Below are 25,057 nucleotides of genomic sequence, written 5' to 3'. Positions count from 1 at the left end.
CCTCTGCTATCTGTTCAGTAGCCACTAGCCACCTGTGGCTATTTCAGTTTCCATCTCAATGAGTTAAAATGAAAAACCCAGTCCCCCAGTCACAAGTAGCTACATGTCACATGTATTTCATGGCAGAAAGCTCTAATTGGGCAGCTCTGCATCTGAAAGAGAGGGTGGTAAGCTTTTTTAGTCAGGGGCCTATATGAGTTTCCTGTGGCTGCTGTGACAAATGGCCCTAGACTTCATGGCTTAAAACAATACATTTATTATCTTACAGTTCTGGAGGTCAGAAGTCCAAAATGGGTCTCAATGGGCTAAAATCAAGGTGTCGGCAGAGCTGGCTCCTTCTAGAGGCTGTAGGGGAGAATCCGTTTCCCTGCCTTTTCCAGCTTTTAGAGGCTGCCCACATCCTTGGTTTGTGGTCCCCTTCCTCCATCGTCCAAGCCAGCAATGGCTGGTCGACTCTCTCTCATGATGCAGTCTCTCTGATTCTGACACTTCTCCTTCCCTCTTCCCCATTTAAGACCCCTGTGGTTACACTGGACCCACCAGGATAATTCAGGAACATCTCTCCATCTTAAGGTCAGCAGAGTAGCAACCTTCCTTCCATCTGCAACCTTAATTCTCCCTTGCCATCTAACACAGTTTATTTACAGGTTCTGAGGATTAGGACGGGGCTATCTTTGGGGGCTGGGGCAGGGGGTGTTATTCTGCCAGACAGTAAATATTTTTGGCTTTGCAGACAACACCATCTCCAAACTACATGACTCGCATTTGCCACACACAAAACCAAGCAAACGCACAGGCCTGGCTGAGTGGTTTCTTTTCCTTTTTTTGTCTTTAACCTTCTCATGGAAAATTTCACACACACACAAAAGTAGACCAGTGCAGAGATTTCCATCAGGGAGCAGTTTTTCAATCTTTTTTCATACTTTGCTCTACTTGACTAATTGTCTACACTTTGCAAATATCTACTACTCGTGTAATCAGGAAAGAAAAAAAAAAACACAAAGAAGTAAACATCCGAGCATCCAGGAAACCTGAGGGAAACCAACACTGCATTTTGAGGCTAAAAAGGAAAAAGATGCAAACAGAGCTTCTAGAACCTCCACCCTTTTCTGCATCTCCCTGAGCCTGGGAGGTAGGCAGAGCTCAGGATGTTCTCAGGGTAAGTGGGCTCTCAAATTGGATAGGCTTGCATGGGTCAGGCCCTTTGAATAGAATCTGCTTGCTCACGTCTCCTGACCTCTCCTCCTGAAACTGCACTAAGATAAGAGAATCTTGTCCAAGCCATTTGATACAATAATCCAGCTCTGCTTTAAGGCAAGTAAACTCTAGTTGCCTGGATGGGAGATGGGTGGTTCCCATGTCTGACCACTTTGCATCAAAATTGTACTCTCACTTGGGAGTCTGTGGGCCTCAGTGACCCTGGAGAGCACATGGAAGGTTCAGGAAAGGCCAGAAGGAATTTTGATAAATGGCTTGATCTTGTGCATGTGTGTTTGTGTGTGTGTTTCTGAGAAGTTCCATTGGCCAGTTTGGTGTCTTTCATCGTGGCTTCTGTCTGCCTCCATCTGCTCCACCCTCATCACAGTCTCCTCATTTGGTTTTCGACATCAACCCCTTGGCCTTCGTCTGCTCTTTAGGGAAATGGCTTGTACCTGATTTGGTTCATGTGTTTCCCTGTGAGTCTGGGAACCCCAAGCTCTGGACCATAGTCATCATCCTGCCCCCAATCCAGCCACATGACTTTGGCCAGGTCCTCTGAGGATCCAAGTCACCCAGTTGGAGAATTAGGTGACCAGTGTGACAGACAGAAGTGGAGAAAACCCACTTAGGGATGGTGAGAAATAAGGCTGAGCAGGAACATGGGCAACGCATGTGTATGGCGTGTATCAATGTGTGACATGTGTGGTGTGTGACAAGAGGACCTCGAAAGGCCAAGGACTTAGGCAAGATGAACTAGGAGACTACTAAATTTTTAGAGCAGGGGACAAGAAGATTCAAACCCTGTATCAGAAAGAGCCAATCACGGATAAAAGCTATGATAAATTTATCATTTATCCTGCAGTTCCTTCACTGAACTTCTTATTTTACTTCTATAGACAAATAAACTAAACTAAACTAAAATAAAATAAAAAATTAACTAGAGAATTAGTAGAGTGACTGTTTCTTTGCTTCATGAGAGTAATTGAGAGAACATAAAACTGCAGTAAACAGAAGAATAGCTTCTGATCCAGTCTAACAAATGATTAGATCATTCCAATCGTGATTAGGTTATTTGAGCACTTCAAATACATTACACACTATTTTAGCAAGATTTTAAAAAATTTTTATACAATTTTTAAAGGTTACTTCCATTTACAAAATTATTAGCTATATTCCCTGTGTTGTACAATACATCCTTGTAGCCTATCTCACACCCAGTAGTTTGTACCACCCACTCCCTCACCCCTATATTGCCCACACCCCCACTGCTAACCACTAGTTTGTTCTCTATATCTGTGAGTCTTAGCAAGATTTTTGAGGTCTTCTTTTTAAAAAGAAATAAAGCAAAAAGAATAATTTTATGACTACAAACCAAAAAGACAGACAAAATTGATTTTATAATTTCCAAAGTATGTTACCTGGTCTGTCTTCTGAAGAATTAAATATAAATTGAAAAGAGATTGATACAAGCATACCTAAAGCTCCTAGAAAAAGACTAGATGGCAGTAGAAAAGTGGAAATAAAAGAGAGATTAGGGCTTCCCTGCTGGCGCAGTGGTTGAGAGTCCACCTGCCGATGCAGGGGACACGGGTTCGTGCCCCGGTCCGGGAAGATCCCACATGCCGTGGAGCGGCTGGGCCCGTGAGCCATGGCTGCTGAGCCTGCGCGTCCGGAGGCTGTGCTCCACAACAGGAGAGGCCGTGACAGTGAGAGGCCCACGTACTGCAAAAAAAAAAAAATAGAGATTAATCTTTTATTTCCTTCGTGTGTGTGTCTGTGTGTGTGTTAAAATTATGTGTACTGTGTTGTTTTTATATATGATTATCCTTTACGCTGTACTGAAGGTTAGCATAATAAAGAAGATAATTAAAGCTTAAAAAAAAAAAGAGCTGCCTGGATGTGTGCGTTCAGTAGATGAGAGAGAGAAATGGTCAGCAGGCAAGAAGATTGGGGCGGAGGAGGGAACACAAGAGACACAGGGGTGCCAGAGCTGAGCAGTGGTAAAGACCAGAGAGCAAGGTTTGGAATCAGAAAGATCCAGCCTGGAATCCCAGCTGCATCGTTGTGGGCTAAGTGGCTGTGGGCAAGTCTCCTCATTCTTCAGCCTCAGGCTCCTCCCTGTGTGTCATTTGAGGATTGCAGTAGCAACTATGTGTCCGCTAGCACTGTGTAACAAGTGACCCCAATACTAAGTGGCTTAAAACATCTATATTTAGTTACAGTTCAGTGGGCAGGAAATTGGACCAGCCCGGTGAGGCTGTCTCTGAGCTCCAAGGAGGCTTGTCGACTCATGTATCTTGGCGCCTCAGCCCGGGTGGCCCAGCTGATGGGGTTAGACATGTGGGGCACAGCATTCTGTGTCTCCTGGTTCCTTATTCTCCATGGAGGCCCCAGGCCACTCCCTCTTGCCACGTGCCCCTCCAGTACGGTCACCAGATTCTGACATGGTAGCTTGGTGCTCTCAGGACTGCGAAGGCAGATGGACACTGCCAGGCTACTGCCTCCTCTTGTTTTTAACAGTTTTATTGAGATGTAATTCACATACAGGTCACCTATTGAAATTGGATGATTCAGTGGTTTTTGGTATATTTATAGAGGCAACCATCACTACAGTCTAATTCCAGAACATTTTTATGACTCCAAAAAGAAACCCCGCACCCATTAGCAACCACTGCAAATTCTCTCCCAGCCCTGGCAACCATCAATCTACTTTCTGTCTCTATGGATTTGCCTATTCTGGACATTTCATATAAATGGGAGCATACAAGATGTGGTCTTTTGTGTCTGCCTTCCTTCATTCAGCATGATGTTTTCAAGGTTCATCCACATTGTGGCATGTGTTGGCACTTCACTCCCTTTTATGGTTGAGTAATATTCCAGTGTATAGATGTACACTTCGTTTATCCAATCACCAGTTGATGGGTTTTTGGCCTTTGCACGTTGCACCTATGAAGGATAGAGCTGCTATGGACATTTACCTGTACAAGTCTGTGTCAGTGTATGTTTTCAGTTTTCTTGGGGTGATTCGCAGGAGTGGAATTGCTGAGCTGTGTGGTAACTGCCAGGCCTTCTTAGGGGTTCACTCTGGATCCGGCAGAGTGTGGCTTCTACCGCATCCTCTAGGCCAAAGTGAGTTGCAGACCCCACACAGAGTCAAGGGGAGGAGCTGATGCAAGCGTCTGACTGTCCAGAGGGCTTCATCAGGGCCCTCATGTGAAGCCCTCAGTGGAACTTGACACATAATAGGTACTCAATATTACTCCCAGTCGTTATTCTCTTGATTACTAAAAATTATACAAAAGTGGGGCTGTAGGGAAAACACAAACTGTTAGGACTTAGATTGACAACCATCAGTCAGCCTGATAGCAAACCCATCTTCAGGATTTTGGAGATTATGATTATACTTCAAATTAGCAGTACCTCAGTCAGAAGGTGAGAATTAGAGGCTACTAGAGGTCAGAATAACACCAGCACTGGACGAGATCATCAGGAGGCATCACATACTCGTTGTAGAAAATGTGGAACTTCAGGCAAAAGTGTCAGAATAAAAATCACCTGTCAGAGATAAATGTTTTGGTTTCTTCCACTATTTTTTTCTATGAATTATGTGCATAAGTATATATATTTTAATGCAACTAAAATTAAGATTGTAAGATATATAGTTTATATGTTGCATTTTAGCATTTAATATTGGGAGCATTTTCCTGTATTATTCAATGCTGGTTTATAATGGCTAGGTTATCTAGCTAGCCAGCTCTATATTCTTTTATTTATTTTTGAAGTTTAATCTATAGTGACATACAGCTTGGTGAATTTCTATATGTTGCCTACATAAGACAAGACCACCACCCAAATGGAATTGCAGAATCCTATGGTTCCTCCTAGTCCGTAACCATCTCATTTTCATGAACTGACTCCCAGTTTATTTATATACCCCCCGATTACTGGACACATAGGTAGCTTCCAGTCTTTTGCCCTTAGAAATGATGCTGCTGTGATCTTCCTTGTACAGACACATTTGTCTGCATCTGATTGCTTCCTCCAGATACATTTCTAGAAATTGTGAAATGCCGAGTCAGAGGGTGTCAATGTATGGAAACGCTCTCCGTTGAAACGCTGCCTCCATGTCAGTCATTTTTCTCTGTACTCCAGAATTCCCCTCTTTGTGCTTCTGCAACACTTTGCTTGGACAGTACAACTATGGTATTGTATTAATGAGCCCCTAACTTGTTTTCAGGTCTTGGCTTCAAAACTAGCTCCCCAGGAGCAGGCTTTGTGCATGTTTGTATCCCCACACTTGGAGACATGATAAAAATTGAGTTCTCTCACCTATCTTTGAAACCCTTCCTAAAAGCAGTGACATATCAGGGGCTATTCAGAACCAGTTGAAACTGGCTTCACTTTGGAACAGGACTTGCTGCAAAGCCACGCAGAACTCTGAAACCCATCTCTAGGTGCTTCTGAGATCATTGATGTGGCTGAAGGAGTTAATATGCAAGAGTGTTTTTTAAAAATTCCCACCAGACCGTTAAACTCAGAGCAAACATATGGGTCCAAGTCGGGTGGTGGGTTTGCACACATTTTCCTATTAATCATTGGAGTCTTCACATACCTTATTGGGATAAGTCCAGTAACAACTTCTCCTTTAAGTTGCCCAACTCCAGGGGTTTATGTGTCTAAAGGGGCACAGCTGCTTTTCACTTCAGGTGTGTCTGCCCAGGTATGCCTGCTGTTGCTCCTCGCCACCACCTGCTGTCACTGTTGAACACTGGTCCGCTGCAGGTGTGGGAGCTGGCCTGCTCATGGCCTCCTATTGTGATGCTGTTGCTTGTCCGGATAGGAGGAGGAGTCCGCTCCCAACCTGCCAAGCTTGGCTGAGGATGCTGGGCACTTCCCGTGGCAAGAGCAAGTCAGGGGTCAGAGCCACTTCCTCTCCCTTCCTCTTTGGGGGCCACCTTGCTAAGAGGTGAGGCATTCCAAGCACAAAAGATCTTGTCCTCTCAGGACAGTGGGGCTGGTGCTATCTAAATAATTTTAGGGACATATTTCCAGGGAAGAACCATTATAGCAAGAGGATTTACTTCGAGCCCCAACTTTGCCATTTCAAGTATCTCTTCCTCAAAGCAAAAAGTCTGCTAGGTGAACTGCATTATCTACCCTGGACCTAAGAGAACTGCTAACATTTTCAAGACTCCCATTTAGTGGCTATCTGATTTAATCTTTATAAGCACCCTTTGTATATACGTTAAATGTGGAATAATACTACATATACTATATACAGAATCTGTGTGTGCCCATGTGCATCCTCATGTGTATTTATATCTAATGAAGTACTTCATTTATTAAATATTTATTGAGCCCCCACTGTGTGCCAGATCTGTGGAACTGAACTGCATAAGTACGTCTGGGTGTGTGTATACAGCTGCCATGTGTTTGGATGAGACATTCATTCACTTATTTCACATATATTTAATAAGCACTCCTCTATCTACTGGGGACACGGAATCAGTGCCCTTGTGGAGCTCACAGTCATCTTAATGTTTCTTCTTAGTTTAAAAAGAGTAGGTAAATGGAGTGCTTTCCAGATCTTTCTTAAGTAACCTGACCCATGGGAAACAAATTGCTTGTTTCTAAGTAACCCTTGATTTAAAAAATAATATATTGTATATCTGAGTCAGAAATTAAAAAGGGAGGCAGGACAGGAATATCCTTGGGGGAGTGATTGTTTATTTTCCTTGTCTGAAGTGAGATAAAGAATATCTCCAAGTGGGCTGGTTTCCAACCGGGACCGTGTACACAAAGCACCTCATTCTAGGAGGGAGAGTGAGTAAATAAGAGAAGTCTTTTGCCGGTATTTATTGCCTCCTACAAGTGTGATGTAAAACTTCACACGTGCAGAAGCAGGCAACCACAACCACGTGCGGAAGCCGCCGTTTTTGCAAATAAAAATGCTTCCCAGAAGCATGACAAATGCAAGACTAACAGGTGTAGCACAGATCCAAGGCGCACATGTGGTTCTCATCAGCTGCCTCTGTTTTAAATCTAGGCCTTCCTGTAACAACGAAAAAAGTTATTTCTTCCGAGGCTGCGGCTAATAATCCACTCAGCCTGCCTTTCTACCCCTTCGCATAACCGTATATTTAACAGAGCTTCCAGAGAGAGAGGAGACAGCAATGAAAGAAGGCAGTGAGGGGGCGGGGGGGGGGGAAGCCCTTAGACTTCACATTTAACAATTCTGGGTTTGACCTATAACTCTGGGTGACCTTGGGCCTCGGTTTCCTCCTTTATAAAGGAGGTTCAGAGAATGAGGGCTTCAATTTTCCAGCATCTCCACGCAAAGCAGGGTAGAAGGGTCTTTTAAACGAGTGATTCTCAACAGGGGTCGGTTCTGCCAACCAGGGGACCTCTGGCAGTGACAAGAGACATTTTTGGTCGTCCCCAGCGGGGAAAGGGTGCTACTGGCATCTAGTGGGTAGAAACCAGGGATGCTGCTGAACATCCTGCAATGCACAGGACAGGCCCTGCAACAACAGTGATCCGGCCCCAAATGTTACTGGTGCCCAGGGTGAGAAACCCTGGCGTGGACACAGGTTTGCAACGTTGGTGTCAGCTCATGGTTTGGGGCTTTCCCAGCTTGGGGTAGCGGCTCCTCCGTGAGGCACTTTGCAGTCTCATGCTTTGGGGATCCTGGCCCTCGGCGCTGCCGACCCCGGGTTCGCATCCACGACCTCTGGAGGGGCGGGGGCGGCAGCGTTCCTCGGCTCCTCAGTTGACCCGCGCACGGAATTACAACGTGGACGTCTGCCTACTGACCCCCAGGAACGCAGATAAGAGAGGCTGAGGAGGACCCCCGGGCTCAGAAAACTTGGCAGCTCCTCCCACCTGCGACTCCCGTCACCTCCGTCAGAATGGGGAAAGCTTTTCTGCCCTAGGAGGGGTCCTTCCGCTGTCCTCTCCGCCCCGCTGCCCTCAGGCGGCCACCCACAGCGCCCGGGTTCAAGGACTCGGCGCGTATCGACCGTTTCCGTCGGAAACCTCGGCCCCCGCCCAGCTTGGGTGGGGGCGGGGCCTCCAGGCGGTGGCCGTTGCCCTGCCCAACCGCCTCCCAACGTCACCTTTGACCGGGAGGGAACAATGCGCCTGCGCGCGCATGCGTAAGAAACGAGGGGCGTGACCCGCGTGTGGCCCCGCCCAAGTTTGGCGTCTCAGACCGCCCCATCTCCCAACCTCCTCAGTGTGGTGCCGACGCTGCGTGCGGCGCGGGTTACCCAGAGTGCTCCGCGCGGGGGCTGCTCACTGGAGTTTGGTTCTCGAAGCGGCGGCAGCAGCGGCGACGGCTCCGGCGGCTCCTCCTCCTCCTCTGGTGGCGGCGGCGCCCCGGGCCTGAGCCCCGGCCCCGGCTCCCCTCTCCGCCACCCCGCGCGCCCCCACTTCCCCCGGTGCCGCGGGGAACATGAGGCTCCGCTCCCGGAGGCCGGCGAGTGAGTGACCCCCGTCCGCCGCCTCAGCCCGCCCGCCCGCTGGCCCGGCCGCTCCCCCCCGCCTCGCCCAGGCAATGACAGCGGCTCCGCCGTCTCCGCAGCAGATCAGGGACCGGCTGCTGCAGGCCATCGACCCCCAGAGCAACGTAAGTGTTCACCGCACGGGCTGAGGTGGAGGCCGCGTGGGCCCGGGACCCTCCCCCTCCATAGTGCCCCTCCCCCGCAGGGCTCCGGGGGACCCACCGGCCACCCACCTGCCCCCGAGGGCCGCTGCCATCCCGGCCTCTCGCCCCCCAGGCCCGGGCCGGGGGCTGGTCGGGCAGCCCGGCGGCGCTCGGTACGTGAGGCCGAGGCTTTCGTGCGGCCTGGGCGGAGGGAGCAGATGGGAGCTGAGATCAGAGCTTTTTCTCCTCTCCCGCTCCAGCTCTACGACCCTTGCTGCTCCTGACGGAGCTCCCCCGCCTCGCCCTTCCCGGGGGACCCGCGACCCCCGGGAAGCCCTCCCGGCGCGGGGGAGGGGAGGGGGGAAGGCTGTGGAGCAACTGGTGTCCGGGGTATGACTCGGGGAAGCCGGTGCCGGCGGTGTCTTGGTCTTCTGGGTGATCAGGGAAGTCCTCTTTCTCTTTCCTCCCGTCTGGAAGCACCTTCCTGGCTTCGGAGGGAACCCCCCTGGCCTGCTTTGCACCTAGCCAGCTGCCCAGGGCACTCGGAGAGTCCCTTTTGGTTCTGAGAGTGGACATGCCTTTGCCGGGTCTCTCTTGGGGTCCCTGCCGACGGAAGATGATCTTGTGGAGAGTGGGATTCTTTCTGTTACCTTTCTGGGCCTAAGTGCTCATTACGTCTCAGACCAAGCCAGAGCCCTGCTTTTTGGTAGTGAATTAAAGGTGATTGTTTGCTCTCCCATTCCACCCAGAGCCCTCCGTCGGCTGTCTACGCCCTACCTGGGGTCCTAGCCTGTTGGTTTGTGACCTAGGCCATCAGGGTTAACCCCAGGGTGTCGCTTTCTCAGGTGCTCCTCCACGGAGGCTACTGTTTGTGGAGGGATCTCCCCTGCCCCCCTCCGTGTGTGTAGGGAAAGACTCATCGTGTTCTCATATTTTTTATGAGTGGTTTACGGCCATAGGGGTCATTTCCCCCTGTGGCAGGAGCAGTGGAGCAATGGGAAGATGTAGTAGCATCCAGGTATGAAGTGAGCCCCTGCATTTCCTGGGAGACCAAGAAGTGGCCATTGAAACCACTTTTTAATGTGCTGGGGATGGAAGAAATAAACCATCTTGGGCTTGGCTAGGTAACTTAGGTTTCTGTCACTATGGGGGCTTTTGCTTTTCCTTTACATGAGTTTGGCTGATTACTTTTAGCAGTAGGCTTTAGCCTAGCATTTTGGGAATAATTCATGTTGGATTGTACAATTCTGGCAGAAATAGTTATTTTTGTAAGACTCTGATTTCTGTATCATAAGTAATTCTGTCATTCCTGGTCTTCAGACCCCATTAAGATAGATTTGGTGGTAATTGTCTTTAAGAAATATTGTATACATTTTTGTTATGACTTTGGGGGTGGAGTAGGCACAAGCTATATAAAAACCTTGCAGAATTTTTGCAGAAACGGGTGCTGCAGCAATTCCCAAGACTGAAATATTAGAGGATAAAACAAGTGACTTGAAATATATAGCCTTGGTGACTTTTGCATCAGTCAGAGTGTAATTTCTTGAATTCCATGTGCTTGTTTGCCTTCCGGAGAGTCTGAAAGGTTGCTGAGATATTAGCACTGATCCTTAACGCCACCTAGGAAAGCTTTGGGATCAGGAGGCGCTTTAACGGGCAGTCACCATGTTGTAGATTAGGTGGGGCAGTGACCTCAGGGGTTCCAGTGTTGTGTAAGGCCCTAATCTAAAGGGTTCCTAGGAGTACAGGAGGAAGAGAGGCCAAGCCCACGGTTGTGTTACGTGTCATGGAATGCACATTTCACGTGGCTTATTTGGGTGGACTCTTGTGATAGGTGTGTGTAGAGTCCTACTAATATAAGTGTGGTGGATGAAATTGGGAAATTGTCTCTGAATATGAGTGGGGAGAAAGTGCCACCTTTAAATGCTGCTATTGTCAGTGACATCCCTGAGTATTGTTATAAGCCGTTTGACAGGCGTGTGGCTTGGAGCAAACCCCATATAGAAACTCAGAGCTGTGGAGGGATAGGTTGCTGGCAGAGATGGTGTGACCTTATTTCTGCAGTTTCTCTTGATTGACCTGGGCTCAGGTGAGAGCTAGGTGGCTCCAACCAGGCGGTGCCAGCACACAGCTGTTCTTCTCTTCTGGCTTGCTCAAGTAGGAACTCCACTTCTGTATAGTTAGTTGACACATATTTAAGGTGCTCCTGGAAAATAAAAATGGGGACAGTGTTGAAGAGCCAACACTAAAATTAAACCTCTTCTGAGAGAAGCGACAGAGAATTGTGTCATGTAATGCTTACCTTTATGGGCATGCAAGTATGCTAACAAACTTAGCTTTTGCTTGAAAACTCAATGTCAGGCAGCTGACCTAATATCCACAGGTATCTGAAAACTTAGGGAAATAACAAAGTAACACTTTCTGACCATCTCCCTGACAAAGGAGTTCTTAAGAGGAAAGTTGTTTCTTTGCTCTATATTCTAGCCTCTGGAGTATTTGAATATCTATAGCATCAGGCTCTGCGTTAGTAATTTCTCTCAACTCAGTAATAAAGTAAATTCTGTACATTCCTTTTCAAAAAGCAACTAACGGTTTTTCAGAACAGTCGAAGCCTTACTCTTCTTGTGTATGGCAGCCCAGAGCGTTGAAAATCTTTCTTAAGTGCACTCTGCCTTTGTTCCATCTTAATCTTGTTTTGTTATGGATAAAGTTGAGGACTGTCTTACTCCTGCCCAGAAATCAGAGTCAGTCCACCCAAGCATAATCTCATCAGCAAATGATTAGTTTCCCGTTTGTATCGGACACTCATTGTTTCTCCAGAGTTCGGGCTTTGTCTTCTCTGTCTAGAGCAGAAGCCTTAGGTGTACTTTCTAAGTGCTGGTTAAACTGACTGAACCCTAGACTCCTTCTTGGGCTGTCCAGCAGGAAACCTCAGGAACTACTTTTCTTCTTCACTGTTCTGCAGACTTCAGGTGCCAAGGGGAGGTGAACAAGGGGCCTCTGCAGAGAGAGACACGGGAAGGATAATTTTCCCACCTAGGAATTTGAAGGTTAAGATACCACTTAGCTTCACTGGACTGCAGGTTCCTCATCTGCAAAGTGGGATTGGGAACTGGTGTATTTGCCCCAAAAGCTCCTTCCAGATCCAGGTTCAGATTCTGGAAGGTGCAGCAGAGGCTAACATGAATTGTTGTTCTAGAAGTTTCTTCTTTTAATGCACGGTACATTGTGTGAATTTTCTGAATAACAGACACCAACACACTTCTACAGAGATGTATGCTTTACCTGACTTTGTGCAGCAGAGTATCCTGCTTTCTCCCAACAGCCTATAAAGGGAGGTGGAGTGAGTAGCCAGTCTCCCCTTTCTGCAGGTGCAGAAGCAGACATCATGACAGTACTGTTTAGTGAGTGTCTCCCATGGCCAGGAGAGGACAAGACGCCTTTGTTTCCTACTGACTTAATGTGAGGTGACTGCCCTAAAGTTAGGGAGGGACTTAGCCGAAGTCATTAAGCGATAGTGCTTCCAACGTTAAACGCCACCATACTGCTCTCAAACATGGAGAGGCAGCTTCAGAAGAGGCCAAGAAGGCAGCGTCCTTGAGCTGGTAAGAAAAGATGTGGGAGTCTCTTCTCTCCCACACAAGTTTATATGAGATGACAACTTGGGTTCGATTTACCTGTGATAGATCTTACAGGTTGATGACATTAGACAGCCTGTCCCGGAAACATCTTAAGGTTTCTGTCAGGGACACAGAATCCTGGGCCAGACCACACTGTGGTGTGGCAACTGCTAGCTGATGTGGAACTTTTCATGAGTCTTGTGTTCCAGCTTCCTTTTCTGCTTCAAGATTACAGCACTTTTGATGTTAATTTAAAATGCCATTGATCCTGCAGAAAAGAGGAATCTTATAAGTTCTAAAATGGAAGACTATTAGTTCTGATTCTCATTAGTATATTAGAAGATATGAAATCTAAGCATGTGGACTCTTCCTGATCACACTGGTTGCCCACATTCAGTAACCTTCCTGTCTTTGCTCTTTTACGTCGTGGCCAGGACGTGTGAGGACAGCAGTGTGGCATTTTATGACTTTGGGAAGTAGGCAGGTAACAGTGTTGGTTGTGAAGCAGGTGTAAGACCTTGTTGTGATTCACTCTGTCCCTCAGAAGAAGGTGGACTTTACATTCGGTCTTCATGGAGGTCCTCAGAGGAGGCTCTTGTCAGGGTATGTTGTCCTGGCTGGAGGTCACAGAGGCCTAGGAGGACAGTCCAAGATCAGCTTATGGGAAGGGGTTTTTGTCCTGATACAGATATAAACAGGCACCATGGTCACCCGGGTTCATGATGCAGCTTCGTGTGGTAGGACATGCCCTCAGGGGTGCCAAGCGTGGAGTTAGGTGAAGGAGGAGAGCTGTATTTACTTTGCCTCAGTTTTGGTGTCCATGTGAGTGTCTTCTCAGACGGAGTTCTGGTTCATCCAGAACTGATTTAACCCAGCCCAACCTCTAGGTGACTGCCTCAGGGGGTCTCCTGCCCCCCCCCCCCCCCCCCCCACTGTAAACCACCTTCTGGAAGCTGGGGGCTGTGTCTCTCAGTAGAAGTTGTGCTTTTCCTTTTTATTCCTGGTGGTGGCTCTGGCCTGAGTCTGCCTGGTCCCTGTGGGGCCCACTAGCTGGTTGTCAGATTGGGTGACTGAGTTTGTGGCTCAGTGGCCGGCTGCGTAGGCAGCGCATTTTCAGTCCAGCCTTGTGAGTGCCCATGCTCAGAGCCCCTTCTCAAACTGCTCCTTTTCACTCTCCAGGCACATGAGTAGCGCTGAACAAGTATTGACACAGGGATTCCATGAACTGGAGAGCATTTCCTGAATAAGGAGGGCCTACCAATATTCCGCATACTGTGTTTAAAAGTACTCCCTGAATGAATTCCAGGTCTTGGGAGGCAGTACGCTTACATTTCTTTCTTTCTTTCTTTTTTTTTTTTTTTTTTTTTTTTGTGGTACGCGGGCCTCTCACTGTTGTGGCCTCTCCCGTTGCGGAGCACAGGCTCCGGACGCGCAGGCTCAGCGGCCATGGCTCACGGGCCTAGCTGCTCCGCGGCATGTGGAATCTTCCCGGACCGGGGCACGAACCCGTGTCCCCTGCATCATCAGGCGGGCTCTCAACCACTGCGCCTACAGGGAAGCCCTACACTTACATTTCAATCACCAACTGATGCACACTGTTTATGGAGAAATATGGTAAAACTGGAAAAGGTGGCTCAGCAGTTGAATAAACATTTCTAGCAAGCATTTATGGCAGGTGCTGGATATGGAGAGTGCAGACCTGGGGGTGCCCAGCTGCAACCCTCCAGGGACCTGGAGCAGGCATAGAGCGTGCACACGGATAGTCTGGGGTGCGGCAGCCTTACAGGGCTACAGCTCTTAGATCCAAGTGGAACAGTTCATGTGTCTTATTCGAAGATAGTTCAGAATTCTTAAGAGCATGAAATGGCTTTCTAGAATCATCATTTTTTTCCATCATTTGAGTTTTCAGAAGGAAAAGGAAGTCAGTTCTTGGTTTGTCTCTGACCTGAGGGGAATGGAGAGTTTGGAGGAGTTGGTAGCAAATCCTTGAACAGTTTGCCCTCTCAGCAATGGGATGGGAAGGGGGCAGGTGTCAGGCTCTGTGAAGGGCCTGGGGCTCGTTTCCAGTACTGGAGTTAGGTAGGCTCTGTGTGGCTTCCGGAGGCAAACCTAGGACTTGGAAGGCAGGAGTTCCTGGGAGGTAGGTGCTGTTGCACTCAGGGGAGCTCTTGATTATCGTCAGAGCTGGCTCAAGAGTCCAGGGCCACCATGCCAGGTGGGCATGCAGACAGGACTGGGCCCTCTATCTGGGCCCTCAGATTCTTGACCTGTGAGTTCCTGGAGGTTCTGTGATTGTATATGGAGGCTGCTAAAAAGAAGAGTCGTGTCAGGTGATGTGCCACTTCCAGGCAGGTGGGGTTAAAAGCCTTCCAGTGCTCCTGGGACTGCAACAGAGTTTCCTGGATTCATCTATTGGAGGCTGTAAAATGAAGAGCTGCTGTTTACTGAGCACTTACTATATGCCAGGTATTGTGTAGAGTGCTTTGCATCCTTGGTGGTTCTCTGAACCACTCTTGCAAGTGGATGCTCCATCTTCATTTTAGGGGAGAGCAGAGGTTAAGTGATCTGTCCAGTGTCACAGAGGTGGATATGGGAAAGCTCTGGGCCCAAACCCAGTGCTGGTTGGCTCAGAAGCCGATGGGCTTAACAACAGTGTCCCACCTCCTGCAGAAGCAGTGCCCAGCATGAAAGTTGAACTCCAGTGCATCTTCTGAGGTTAACCTTAAATGTGAAGTGTTTTTAAACGTTAAGTTTTGCATTTCTATTTCCTTCCCACATCCTACCACCTTTCCCCCCTTAAAATCTTCTAGCCTAGTGGGTCCTAACCTTTTTGGGTGTTAGGGTCCATTTTTATGATCAGAAACATTCAGGAACTTCCACATAATGGCAGGTGTACTTTGAGTAGCTGTTTTCTTGTTTTTGTTTTTGGAGAAAACTCAAGGACAGAAGCTACTCCTAATCCAGTAATGTTTTGAAATGAAGTTATAGCTTGTTGTCAGAACAGCATCTACTTAAACCTGGAAGCCGACTTTACTTGTATGTGTGTGACACCTAGGATCGAACCCTTTGTACTGCCTCTGGTTGGGGCCTCCTGTTGTCCCTACTGCTCTCCCTTTTCCAGAAACCTTTCCTGCTTTAATCAAAGACAGTCTCCTTCTGGCACTGTACATAACTTAAAAATCCTACATTCCTGCTGAGTATAGGTCTTGTTGAACACGTTTTCTATGGGATTGCAAGCTCCTTGCTGGCAGAGCATGAGTTACTCCCCAGGTATCCAGAACTTCTTCAGCAAGTGGGTGCTCAGATGCTTGTTGATCTTCCGTGAAAAGGGCTGGTCTTCAGAATTGGCTGTCAGCGCTTACTGAGCAGGTATGAGGTGCCAGCACTTTTCACCTTTAATCTGTACAGCAACCCTGGGAGGCAGGTACCAGTGCAGAAACTGAGGCTCAGTGGACACACAGCTAGAAGGGATGACACTAGGGTTGGAACCTACCCACCCAGTCCTTAGCCACCTGCTGCTGCCTCCCATGTCACTCGAGAGAGGGCAGTGGATTACAAGGCAGACATTCCACTCTCCTGCCTGGATTTGGATCCTTATGCTGGATTCATCTGTGCAACGTTTTTATGCTTGTCCCAGAGGAAAGTTGTACCTGAAATACTTTCTGCTTTCTCTTGAACTGGCTGAGGATAAGGTGTGAAGTGTTTTTTCCTTTTTGTTTCTTGGCTGGCATTTTTCACCCCTGACAGAGAAGGTGGCTCTTGATCTTAGATTCCCTGGCTGTCTGTGATCCCTGGAGACACTGTTCAAATGCTACCTTGGGATCCTGTGTCCTTTTTTGGTCATGTGACAAATCAAACCCTTCCTGGACACCCCCCTCTCCCGAGTTTCATTCGTCAAGGGCCAAAAAATGGATGATGCTTTCTCCAGGCCACACCCTGTGGTGGGTGAGCCTCATGGCTGCTGTGGAGACTCTAGTCACTTGTCCACTGTGTGCACAAAGTGATTTTGTAGGTGGCTGGCCTTGGCTCTGTGATGGGGGGTTCTGTGGTGCAAACGTCAGCAGTCAGGTGAGTTACTGACGGAGAACTCAGCTGCACGTGACCGTGGCTCACACTGAGAGGCCATTGGTGGCCTGGCAGCCCTCCTCCAGGTGCCGGTGGCCCCGCTGTCCTGCTTGTACCTTCAGCTCCTTCCCTTACCCACAATCCGGTCAGATTTGGCTCCGCATGGCACCTGGCCCCCCAAGCTGGCTGCAGCTCTGCTTGCACACACCTGGGGGCTGGTTCTCCTTGTCCCCTCGATGCCTTACTTGGATATTCCCGCCTCCCCTATTCCACCTTAGCTCTCTTGACCCCTCTTTCCATCAGGTCCCTGGCCTAGCTTGGGTTGGATCGTGGGGTGGTGGCCACGTCCGCTTTCCCCTGGGTGATCCCCAAGATAGCTACCTGTGTCCTCCTTCTTGAAGCCAGTTCTCCTGAAAGCCACTTCCAGTAAACACTTCCCAACTTTTTTTTACCCCTTGGTGCACCTTGCATCTGTGCCAGGCAAATAGTTGGCAAGCTAGCTTTTTAGAGCTGCGAGGGTGGGGGGGGGGGTGAATGACACTGACATGTAGGTATATAAACTAGGAAGAGTTTACCCTTTCTGCTCATTGTTTCACATTGTTTCCTTCAAGTGTTCAGTTAGATAGTTGCAGGCAGAGCACCTTTACTAATTCTTTTAACCCCTTTTCTCCAGAGGGAGCGTGGCACTGCACTCATGACAGGAGCTTAAACGCAGAGGGGCTCATTGGCTTGTGTTACTTAAAGGCCCAGAAATGGGTCTCTTCTCAGGTGACGACCTGGCTTTACTCCCTCTCTCTGTTTTGCTTTTTGTTGTGTTGCCTTTGCATAGTGGATGTCTTCTCCCCAGCCCCTGCAGCTTTGGGATTCACCCTCACTGACCATTATCCAGGGGCAGAAAGAGAAGTCACGTCTTACCCAGAAGGCCCAGCAGACATTTCCCGGTGCCTTCTCTGGACTTTGATTGAAATAGGCTGTGTTCGTTGGTTCACCCCTGAATCTTGGCATGGTGTTAGTTCCATCCAGACTGACCCAGAGTGGAGGGGGTGCCCCCAAGAAACATTAGGTCCTGTTAATGGGAGAATGGGATGGGGAGTGGGCTGGCGGTGATCCCTGAGTGAGTGCTGGTTTAGTCACCTCTTTGATATGATAGCGCCTTCAAATAGTTGGGCGCCTTCAAATAGGTGGGTGTCATGCTAGGCCTGGGAGACTTGGGTCCAGATGACAGAATGGATGTAACTGAAATATGAGGTCTGGCGTAAGCAACGGGATTGTTTGGATGGCGTCAGATCACAGCCAGGGTTCTAAGTACCCACTCCTGATTGAACTGCAGACTCTGATTTGCCTGTAGTCTCACTTGGGTACCTTGTCTTAGTGCAGGTGCTAGGTTGCAGCTTCTGACCCTGTCCTGGGCTAAGGAGCCCTTTAGGAGTCCAGGAGAGCCTCACCATAGCACTGCTGATTCTCCTGTCCCCATCACCTTTCCTGATGTTGCAGTAACTGCCTGGATGAGCCTGGGTAGAAGGAGACCGTGCCTGTGACCCAGGCAGGAGCCGAGTTCTCCAGACTTCTGTTCTCTCGGGCTCAGAGGTATGGCTGATTACTCGGAGGTCTGGTCCGAGCTGATTGTCTTGCCCATTTCCTCTTGTCTGTACCCCCCATCCCGTCGTCGTCATTGTTGTCCTCCCCCCGCACCCCCCAACCCCCCCCACCCCCCCGCTTACCAGAAACTGGTACCTGCATTTCTTTCCCTTAGGTTAACTGAAATGCATTGGGCCAGGTGATCTTTCGTGTCCCTCCATTTTTCCCTTCCAATCTGAGGGGCTCTAGGCAAGCACCCGAAATTGGTGATGTCTGCTCCCCCTTTGCTGGATGCTGGCAGCCTGGCAGTGGCAGATGTGGGCCACATGTTACATTTTAGGCGTGTCTGGGAGCGAGGAGGTTTGTGAATGGTTATTTCACTTTCACTTCTATTTTAAAGGAGCTTCTTATTCTTAAGCATTTAAAGTTCTCCCTTTGAAGGTTGGTCAACAGGCCAAAGCTTCCACTGAGTGCAGGAGCCTCACTTCTCACCAAAGGGCAAAAGTATCACCCTCCCAGGTGTTGTGAGCTCATCCTGCATTCGCTTGTAACCTTTCTCCTCTCACCACTGAGTCAAAATACTGTTTGGGATTGAAATTGGAGTGGGAGAACTGAGAGGGAAACTGTTCTTTTTTTTTGTCCTCAGCATTGTGTGTGTCTGTATGGCTTGTGGACAGACTTCTTCCACATGGCGGGAAATGTAGCAGCTCTGGGATTTGAACTCTTGAAAGCTAGGACATAATCAAAAATGGATTCACTGACTTGCTTCCAGTTTGAAAACTCCTGGAGAATCACTCCAGCTTGGCTTGGGGGTGGGGTGAAGGGGGCTTTGTAAGAAAATGGCAGTGCCCTCAAGAAGTCAGGGAGGAGCTTGCAGAAGGAGCAGGGTCTGTTGTGCAGACAGAAGCTGTAGGTGTCCCTAGACTGCTGTAGCCCTCCCATGTGGCAGGACAAAAACAGTGAGGTCTGGGGCGGGTAGGTGGGGACTGTCAGGGTTTCTGGTGAACCTGCTTATCAGCCCCACTCAGAGTTAGGGGAGCAGGAACCTGCGTGTTGCCCTGGGGATGATGCTCCTGTGTCAACCATACAGTGGGCATGGTTTTCTGTACTGTTGGTGGTGGGCTCCCTCAAGTTGGGGAAATAGGAAGTGGCATCATCTGCTTTGTAAGATGAGCCAACAACGTTGTGCATGAGGATGCCCTTATGCTTGTCACTCCAGGCTGTCTCTCTGGGTCATCATGCTGTCCTCAGTGGCCTGCCTCAGGGTCAGTGCTGAATGCATCTCCTTGGGAACGAAGCAAGCCTGAGGCCTAACACTGAGCGGTTCCCATTGTCCCCTGGCTCCCTGTACCTTACTGCATTGGCCTTTCTGCTCTCTTCAAACCTCATGCCCACGGTGCCTCCTTCCCCTTGAGTATTTTGGCTTTGCTTTGGGGACCCCTGTCTGGCCTTTAAGACTTTCCCCAGGTATTCTCACCATGGCTTCCAGCAGTGCATGGGCCCTTGCAGTCCAGCTGCCTGCTGCCCTCGGCATGCTGTGCTTTTGGTTGGTGGTGCCACAACCCACTGCTCAGCTGGCCACCTCCCTTGGTTGCCCCATTCCTACAAGCAGGATCACTAGGGAGATGTAGCTGCTTCCCAGCCAGTCTCCTGTGTCCTGGTCTTGCCTCTGTGCCGGCCCCAGAGTGAGTGTCCAAAAACAGACTGGGATGTTTCACCCCCTCTGTTGGGGCCATGTGGCTGACTGGGTAACATGTGAGCTCTGTAGGTGACATAGTGAAGAAGACAGTCTTTCTCTGGGTGGAAAACTTGGGCTTTAGAGCTGAGCAGAACTGAGTTGGAATCTTGACTGCTGTTCACCATGTAGCTTTGGAAGAGGTTAGGTTTGTAGCCTTAATTTTCTCAGGAGGATGTACATACACTGCTTAGGAAAGCTGTTGAGAGTAGGATGTGGTCCCTGGCCTGAAGCATCTTGGATGTTGATGTGTGCATGGTAGCAAACAAACTTGGTGGTGGGCAGCTCACCCAGCTCCCATCCCCTACTTCCTCCTCCCTCCCTCTGGTCCATGCCCATGGGATGCTTAATGATTGGGGTCTAGCCAATCATGGGGCTGCGTCTTCCTGGACAGTGATTGGTTCAGGGATGGACCTGTGGCCATCTGAAAGTTTTAGTGCTCTGCTGGGATAGTTGGAGGAGACTTGAATGGGGAAGGATGTGAGCAGGTTGCTGCTAGGGTCTGCTGCCTAGGGACAGCCTGCTCAGGAGTGAGACTGGCCCAGAGGGATGGGGAGGAATAAGTTGCCTGGGCCCAGCTGGCCCTAGGTGAGTCAATGGCTTCTTTTCTTGATGAAGCCCATTTGAACTGGCTTTTCTGTCACTTGCAACCAGGAGAGTCAGCTGAGCCCATTATGCCCTATAACCTCTGGCTCAGGCATCCTCTCCCCTCCCCTGCTGCAGCCGCACTCAGCTGCTCATCAGCTCCTGACCCACTGTTACACCCCAACCGGGGTGGCCTGCCCTCCCTCTATTCTCCCTCCTTCCTTCCCTTCCTACCTGCCTCTCTGGGCTCCAGGTCCAGCATGCCTTTCCCAACAAGCCCAGTGCCAGCTGTCCCAGGAGCACTGTCTTCTGACTGTTCTGGCATCCTGGTCTGATCTTGCCCACCTTTAACTTGTGTGACATGCCTGTGTCCGCCCCACCCCATTCTTTTGCTGATGCATAGTTCATTCTGTTAGGGCCAATGACCAGTTTATTGTGGATCCATCTCTGATTTCAAGCTGTGGGTAAGCGCAAGCAGTGCCTAACCTGGGAGGACCAAGCTGGGTTTGGGGTAAGAAAGAGTTCAAGTTTGGTGGGGACTGGGCAGGGCAGCTGCTTGGCTTTCTAGTATTGGGGTTGGGATGGCTGGTTCCCTGGAGGATGCCCCCCTCCTGTGATGACTGCTTGGCCCTCTCCAGACCTCAGGTCTTTGGAGTCCTCCTGTGGTGCGTCAGTTCCCTTGGAGTCATAGTGGCATGGTCAGCACTCAGGCATTGAGCCTGTCCTGTGTGTGTCACTCAGTTTTAGGGAGTCGAGATTCTAGGGGCTGGAGACAGGACTCAGGAAGCGGGGGAGGTGGGCAGCTACAGGTTTTGCAGCACTTGCCTAGCCCCCCTCTCTGGTGTGCACATGCCTCCTCCCTCCTTCGGGCCAGACCTGGACTCCCCCTAAAAGAGTCCCCCAGGCCTGGAGTCCCCCTAAAAGAAGGTTCTGAACTCTGAACCCCAGCTGTTCTGTGAGAGCAGCAGCTCCAGGTCCTACTTGGTTGCTTCCACCTGAGTGGCCTCGGGGTGAATCACTTAGTGTCTCCGGGCCTCAGTGTCTTTATCTGTGATATGTGGCTCTTGGTGCCATCACCTAGTGGTGTCATCCTAAGGGGCTGAGCATGTTAGGTGCCTGGTGCAGTGTCTGGCTTGGTTTAGTCACCTAGGTGAGGGAGCTGATACTGTTTCTCTGTTAAAGATGAGGAAAAGAGTGAGGGGGGTTGTCCTTACCTGAGGCCTTGCAGCTGGAAGGAGCAGAGAGTGGATTTTAATCCTATTAGTGGGTAATAGACCTGAAGGTGGAGTTCAGCATGGAGGGACTGGATCTCATTCAATCTAATGAGCAACCCTACTTAACAAATCAAGTGTTCAGTGTCTTTTGGCATCATCTTTATAAGGATTATCTCTTTGTAAGGACTTTATCTTTGGACCATAACAGAAGCAGGGGGACAGGAGCAACTCATCATATGCTCATTCTGTGCCAGGTATTATACCATTTAATAGATGAGTCTAAGGTTTAGCCAGGGTAAGTAGCTGGCCACCGCACAGCTGACCTCAGAGCCTTTACTTTTCTTAGGAGGCAACACTGTGCCCAGTGCAGGGAGGAGAGGGGACTGCGAAAATCCCTGCTGAGCTCTTTCCTTCCTGGCTGAGCACTGCTGCTGATGGAGATGGTCTCTGTCTGCACTGTTCTGTATGGTAGCCACAGCCACATGTGGCTAGTGAGCACCTAATGCGTGGGTGGTACACCAAGGAATTCACTTTAAAATTTCTATTTAATTTTAATGCCTACCTGAATTGGACAGCGTGCTTCCAGGGCCTCATCGCTTGTGCTTTGGGTAAGAGCTGGGGCCTGTGCTGTGTTTTTCCACATGGGGAGTTGGGTAGCATGGGGGTACAGAGTACGGCCCCTGTCCCCTCCCAGCGACCCTCAAGTCTTGACCCCTCCCCTGTCACACAGCCTGGTTTCTCTGATATCTCTGGGCCCCCTGAGCCATGTCAGCTCCATTCACGAGGTCTTGTCTCATGGAGAAGAAACGCTTCTTCTCATTTCTTTTTTTTTTTAATTTTTATTTTTTTGCGGTACGTGGGCCTCTCACTGCTGCGGCCTCTCCCGTTGCGGAGCACAGGCTCCGGACACGCAGGCTCAGCGGCCATGGCCCACGGGCCCAGCCGCCCCGCGGCACGCGGGATCCTCCCGGACCGGGGCACGAACCCATGTCCCCTGCATCGGCAGGTGGACTCTCAACTACTGCGCCACCAGGGAAGCCCTTCTTCTCATTTCTTAAGTACAGGTTGGTGAATGCGAAATCCTCTGGGCCTCCCCCCAAATGAAAAAGACAAACGCATGGCCAGAAAGAAAGGGAGGGAGGAAGGAAGGAAGGAAGGAAAGAAAGGAGGGAGGGAGGAAGAAAAGTATTTCATATGCAAGGGTTTTGGAGTTCAAATCTATATAGCTCTGTTTCTGAGATGTTTGTCCTTGGACAAATCACATCAAATATTGCTGACAATCTGTCAGACTTGCTGTCCTCTATAAAGCGAAGACAAGCTCTACCCTACTGAAGGGTTAAATAATGCCTGAAGGGAAGTTGCTGGGTTCATCGTAGACACTGAACACATATAAGTCCCCTCCATGCTTTTCTTGGGGGTTGGGGGCGGAGGCAGTTACTCCCCTGGATGAGTTTGTAGATATTTAACTGTGGTTTTCACAGATGGTATTTTTTGCCAAAGATAGTCTTCCTTTTAGTGTGAGCAATTACCAGACAACATTGCATAATTTTGCACATTTCTGAAAGCTCCCTAGGGGGAAGCAGGAAGAAATTGGTTGTAGAACAAAATCCCACAGTTGTAGAAGGAAAGGCACACTTCGGAAGAGGTGCTTGGGTTGGAACTCGCAACCAGGTTTACAGCCTGCCTGAACTTCTCCGAATCCCTCTGTATTGTGGTTGCAGACTGGGGAGGGGAGGGATCAAAATACAGATTTGTGTGTGTGTGCGAAATCGCCTTTAGGAAGCAGTGTTCTTTTGGTATGGAGAACTTACTCAGAACTAACAATCACAAGCTCCCAGAGACGTCACCAGACAGAGAAATGTTGATGTGATTAATAATCAGAAAATATACCTCATATTCAAATATGTGGGGGAAAAATGTTGTTGGCAGGTAATCAAGACGGCGTTAAACTGTCCTGTTGCTATTTTATATCTCCTAGAGCATCTGCCACTCTACCCACCTCATCCCACAGCACCTTGCTCCAGGACCCAGGAGCAACTTCATACTTCACCCTTTTGGAAAATATTTACGTGGCAGGAGGCATAGCCATGGTCACGTCCTTTGATCAGGTCATTTTACTCTTGGAAATTTATTTACAGATACATGGTCATTTTTAGTAACAATGTTAATGAATATATTTATGTAATAATAATTTTTAATACCATTAATTAAATGGCGTGGGAGAGGCTTAGGAAACATGGTGTATCTACAGAGTCAAATGGAGTAGAACTGTGAAGAATGATCCTGCAGGCTCTGAAGAAAAATGGACAAGCCTTGCCATGATGAAGAAAAGGAGCATTTTTTGTCAGCCTTGCACAACTGGAAAAGGCACAAAAACTAGAACTTGGGGTAAAATGGGAAGCATTTGTATTGGGGCAATAGGAACGGTTTTTGTTTTTCCTGTGCTCCATTGTTTTTTCAATTAAACAGTAAAAAAATGAAAATAAAAGTAGATTGATTTAGCCTGAAGAGCACTCGAACTATTGAGAGCAATCAGATGTGGAGTGGATCGTGGGGCCACTGTGTACTGCAGCCAGTGGAGAGGAGAGGATTATTTCCTCTCTCATGCCTTTCTGGGAGATTCAGAGCAGGGGTGTGCAACTCTTTACCCCAGTCAAGTCCCCCAGTCGTATTTTTCATGCTCTCAGAGCACTGGGGTCCAGCCTCCCAGGACAGAGAAGATGTGCAGGACTCTTTTTAAAATTTCATTTATTTATTTTATTCTAATTAATTAATTAATGGCTGCGTTGGGTCTTTGTTGCTGCACGCGGCTTTCTCTAGTTGCAGCAAGCAGGGGCTACTCTTCGTTGTGGTGCTCGGGCTTCTCATCGCGGTGGCTTCTCCTGTTGCGGAGCACAGTCTCTAGGTGCGTGGGCTTCAGTAGTTATGGCACGTGGGCTCAGTAGTTGTGGCTCGCCTGTCTAGAGCACAGGCTCAGTAGTTGGGGTGCACAAGCTTAGTTGCTCCACGTCATGTGACATCTTCCCAGACCAGGGCTCGAACCCGTGTTCCCTGCATTGGCAGGCAGATTCTTAACCACTGCACCACCAGGGAAGTCCTGTGCAGGACTCTTGAGTTTTTATTGCAGTCAGTGCGGCCATAACTGTGGCCCTGTTAAAGCCCCAGCATCATCCGTGCTCCCTGCTTTTCTCCACCTTAGTATGTCCAGTCTATCTGTAAGTCCTGGTGGCTCTACTACCAAAATGTATATTCTCCCTTCATCATCTTTTCTCCATCTCTTGTCCAAGCCTGGCCATCACCCTCTTGCAACACTTCCCTCTTGCCCCTTCCAAACCAATATCAGATCACATCATTCACTTAAGATCCCATGTGATTAGAATAGACATCCCCTCTCCTCATTGTCATGATCTACAGG

The 25,057-nt window shown here is 49.1% G+C and overlaps 1 protein-coding gene and 1 long non-coding RNA gene across 2 annotated transcripts in view; both read left to right on the top strand.

The window, feature by feature from the left end:
• The first annotated feature begins 8,438 nt into the window (after positions 1-8,438).
• MED26 (mediator complex subunit 26) overlaps positions 8,439-25,057 on the top strand; it is a 41,518-nt gene continuing 24,899 nt past the window's right edge. The window contains exon 1 of the mRNA XM_033853850.2: positions 8,439-8,827. Coding sequence (XP_033709741.1) covers positions 8,756-8,827 — 72 coding nt within the window. The 5' untranslated portion in view covers positions 8,439-8,755. The remainder of the gene's footprint in view (positions 8,828-25,057) is intronic.
• On the top strand, positions 17,080-24,143 carry LOC141278381 (uncharacterized). Its single transcript, XR_012331039.1, has 2 exons — positions 17,080-22,706; positions 23,621-24,143. It is a non-coding gene; the product is annotated as an uncharacterized lncRNA (long non-coding RNA).

Source organism: Tursiops truncatus, chromosome 3, assembly GCF_011762595.2.
Source record: "Tursiops truncatus isolate mTurTru1 chromosome 3, mTurTru1.mat.Y, whole genome shotgun sequence".
In the NCBI taxonomy this organism is placed as follows: Eukaryota; Metazoa; Chordata; class Mammalia; order Artiodactyla; family Delphinidae; genus Tursiops; species Tursiops truncatus.
The sequence above is the reverse complement of the archived record's forward strand: the minus strand, read 5'-3'. Positions and strand labels throughout refer to the sequence as shown.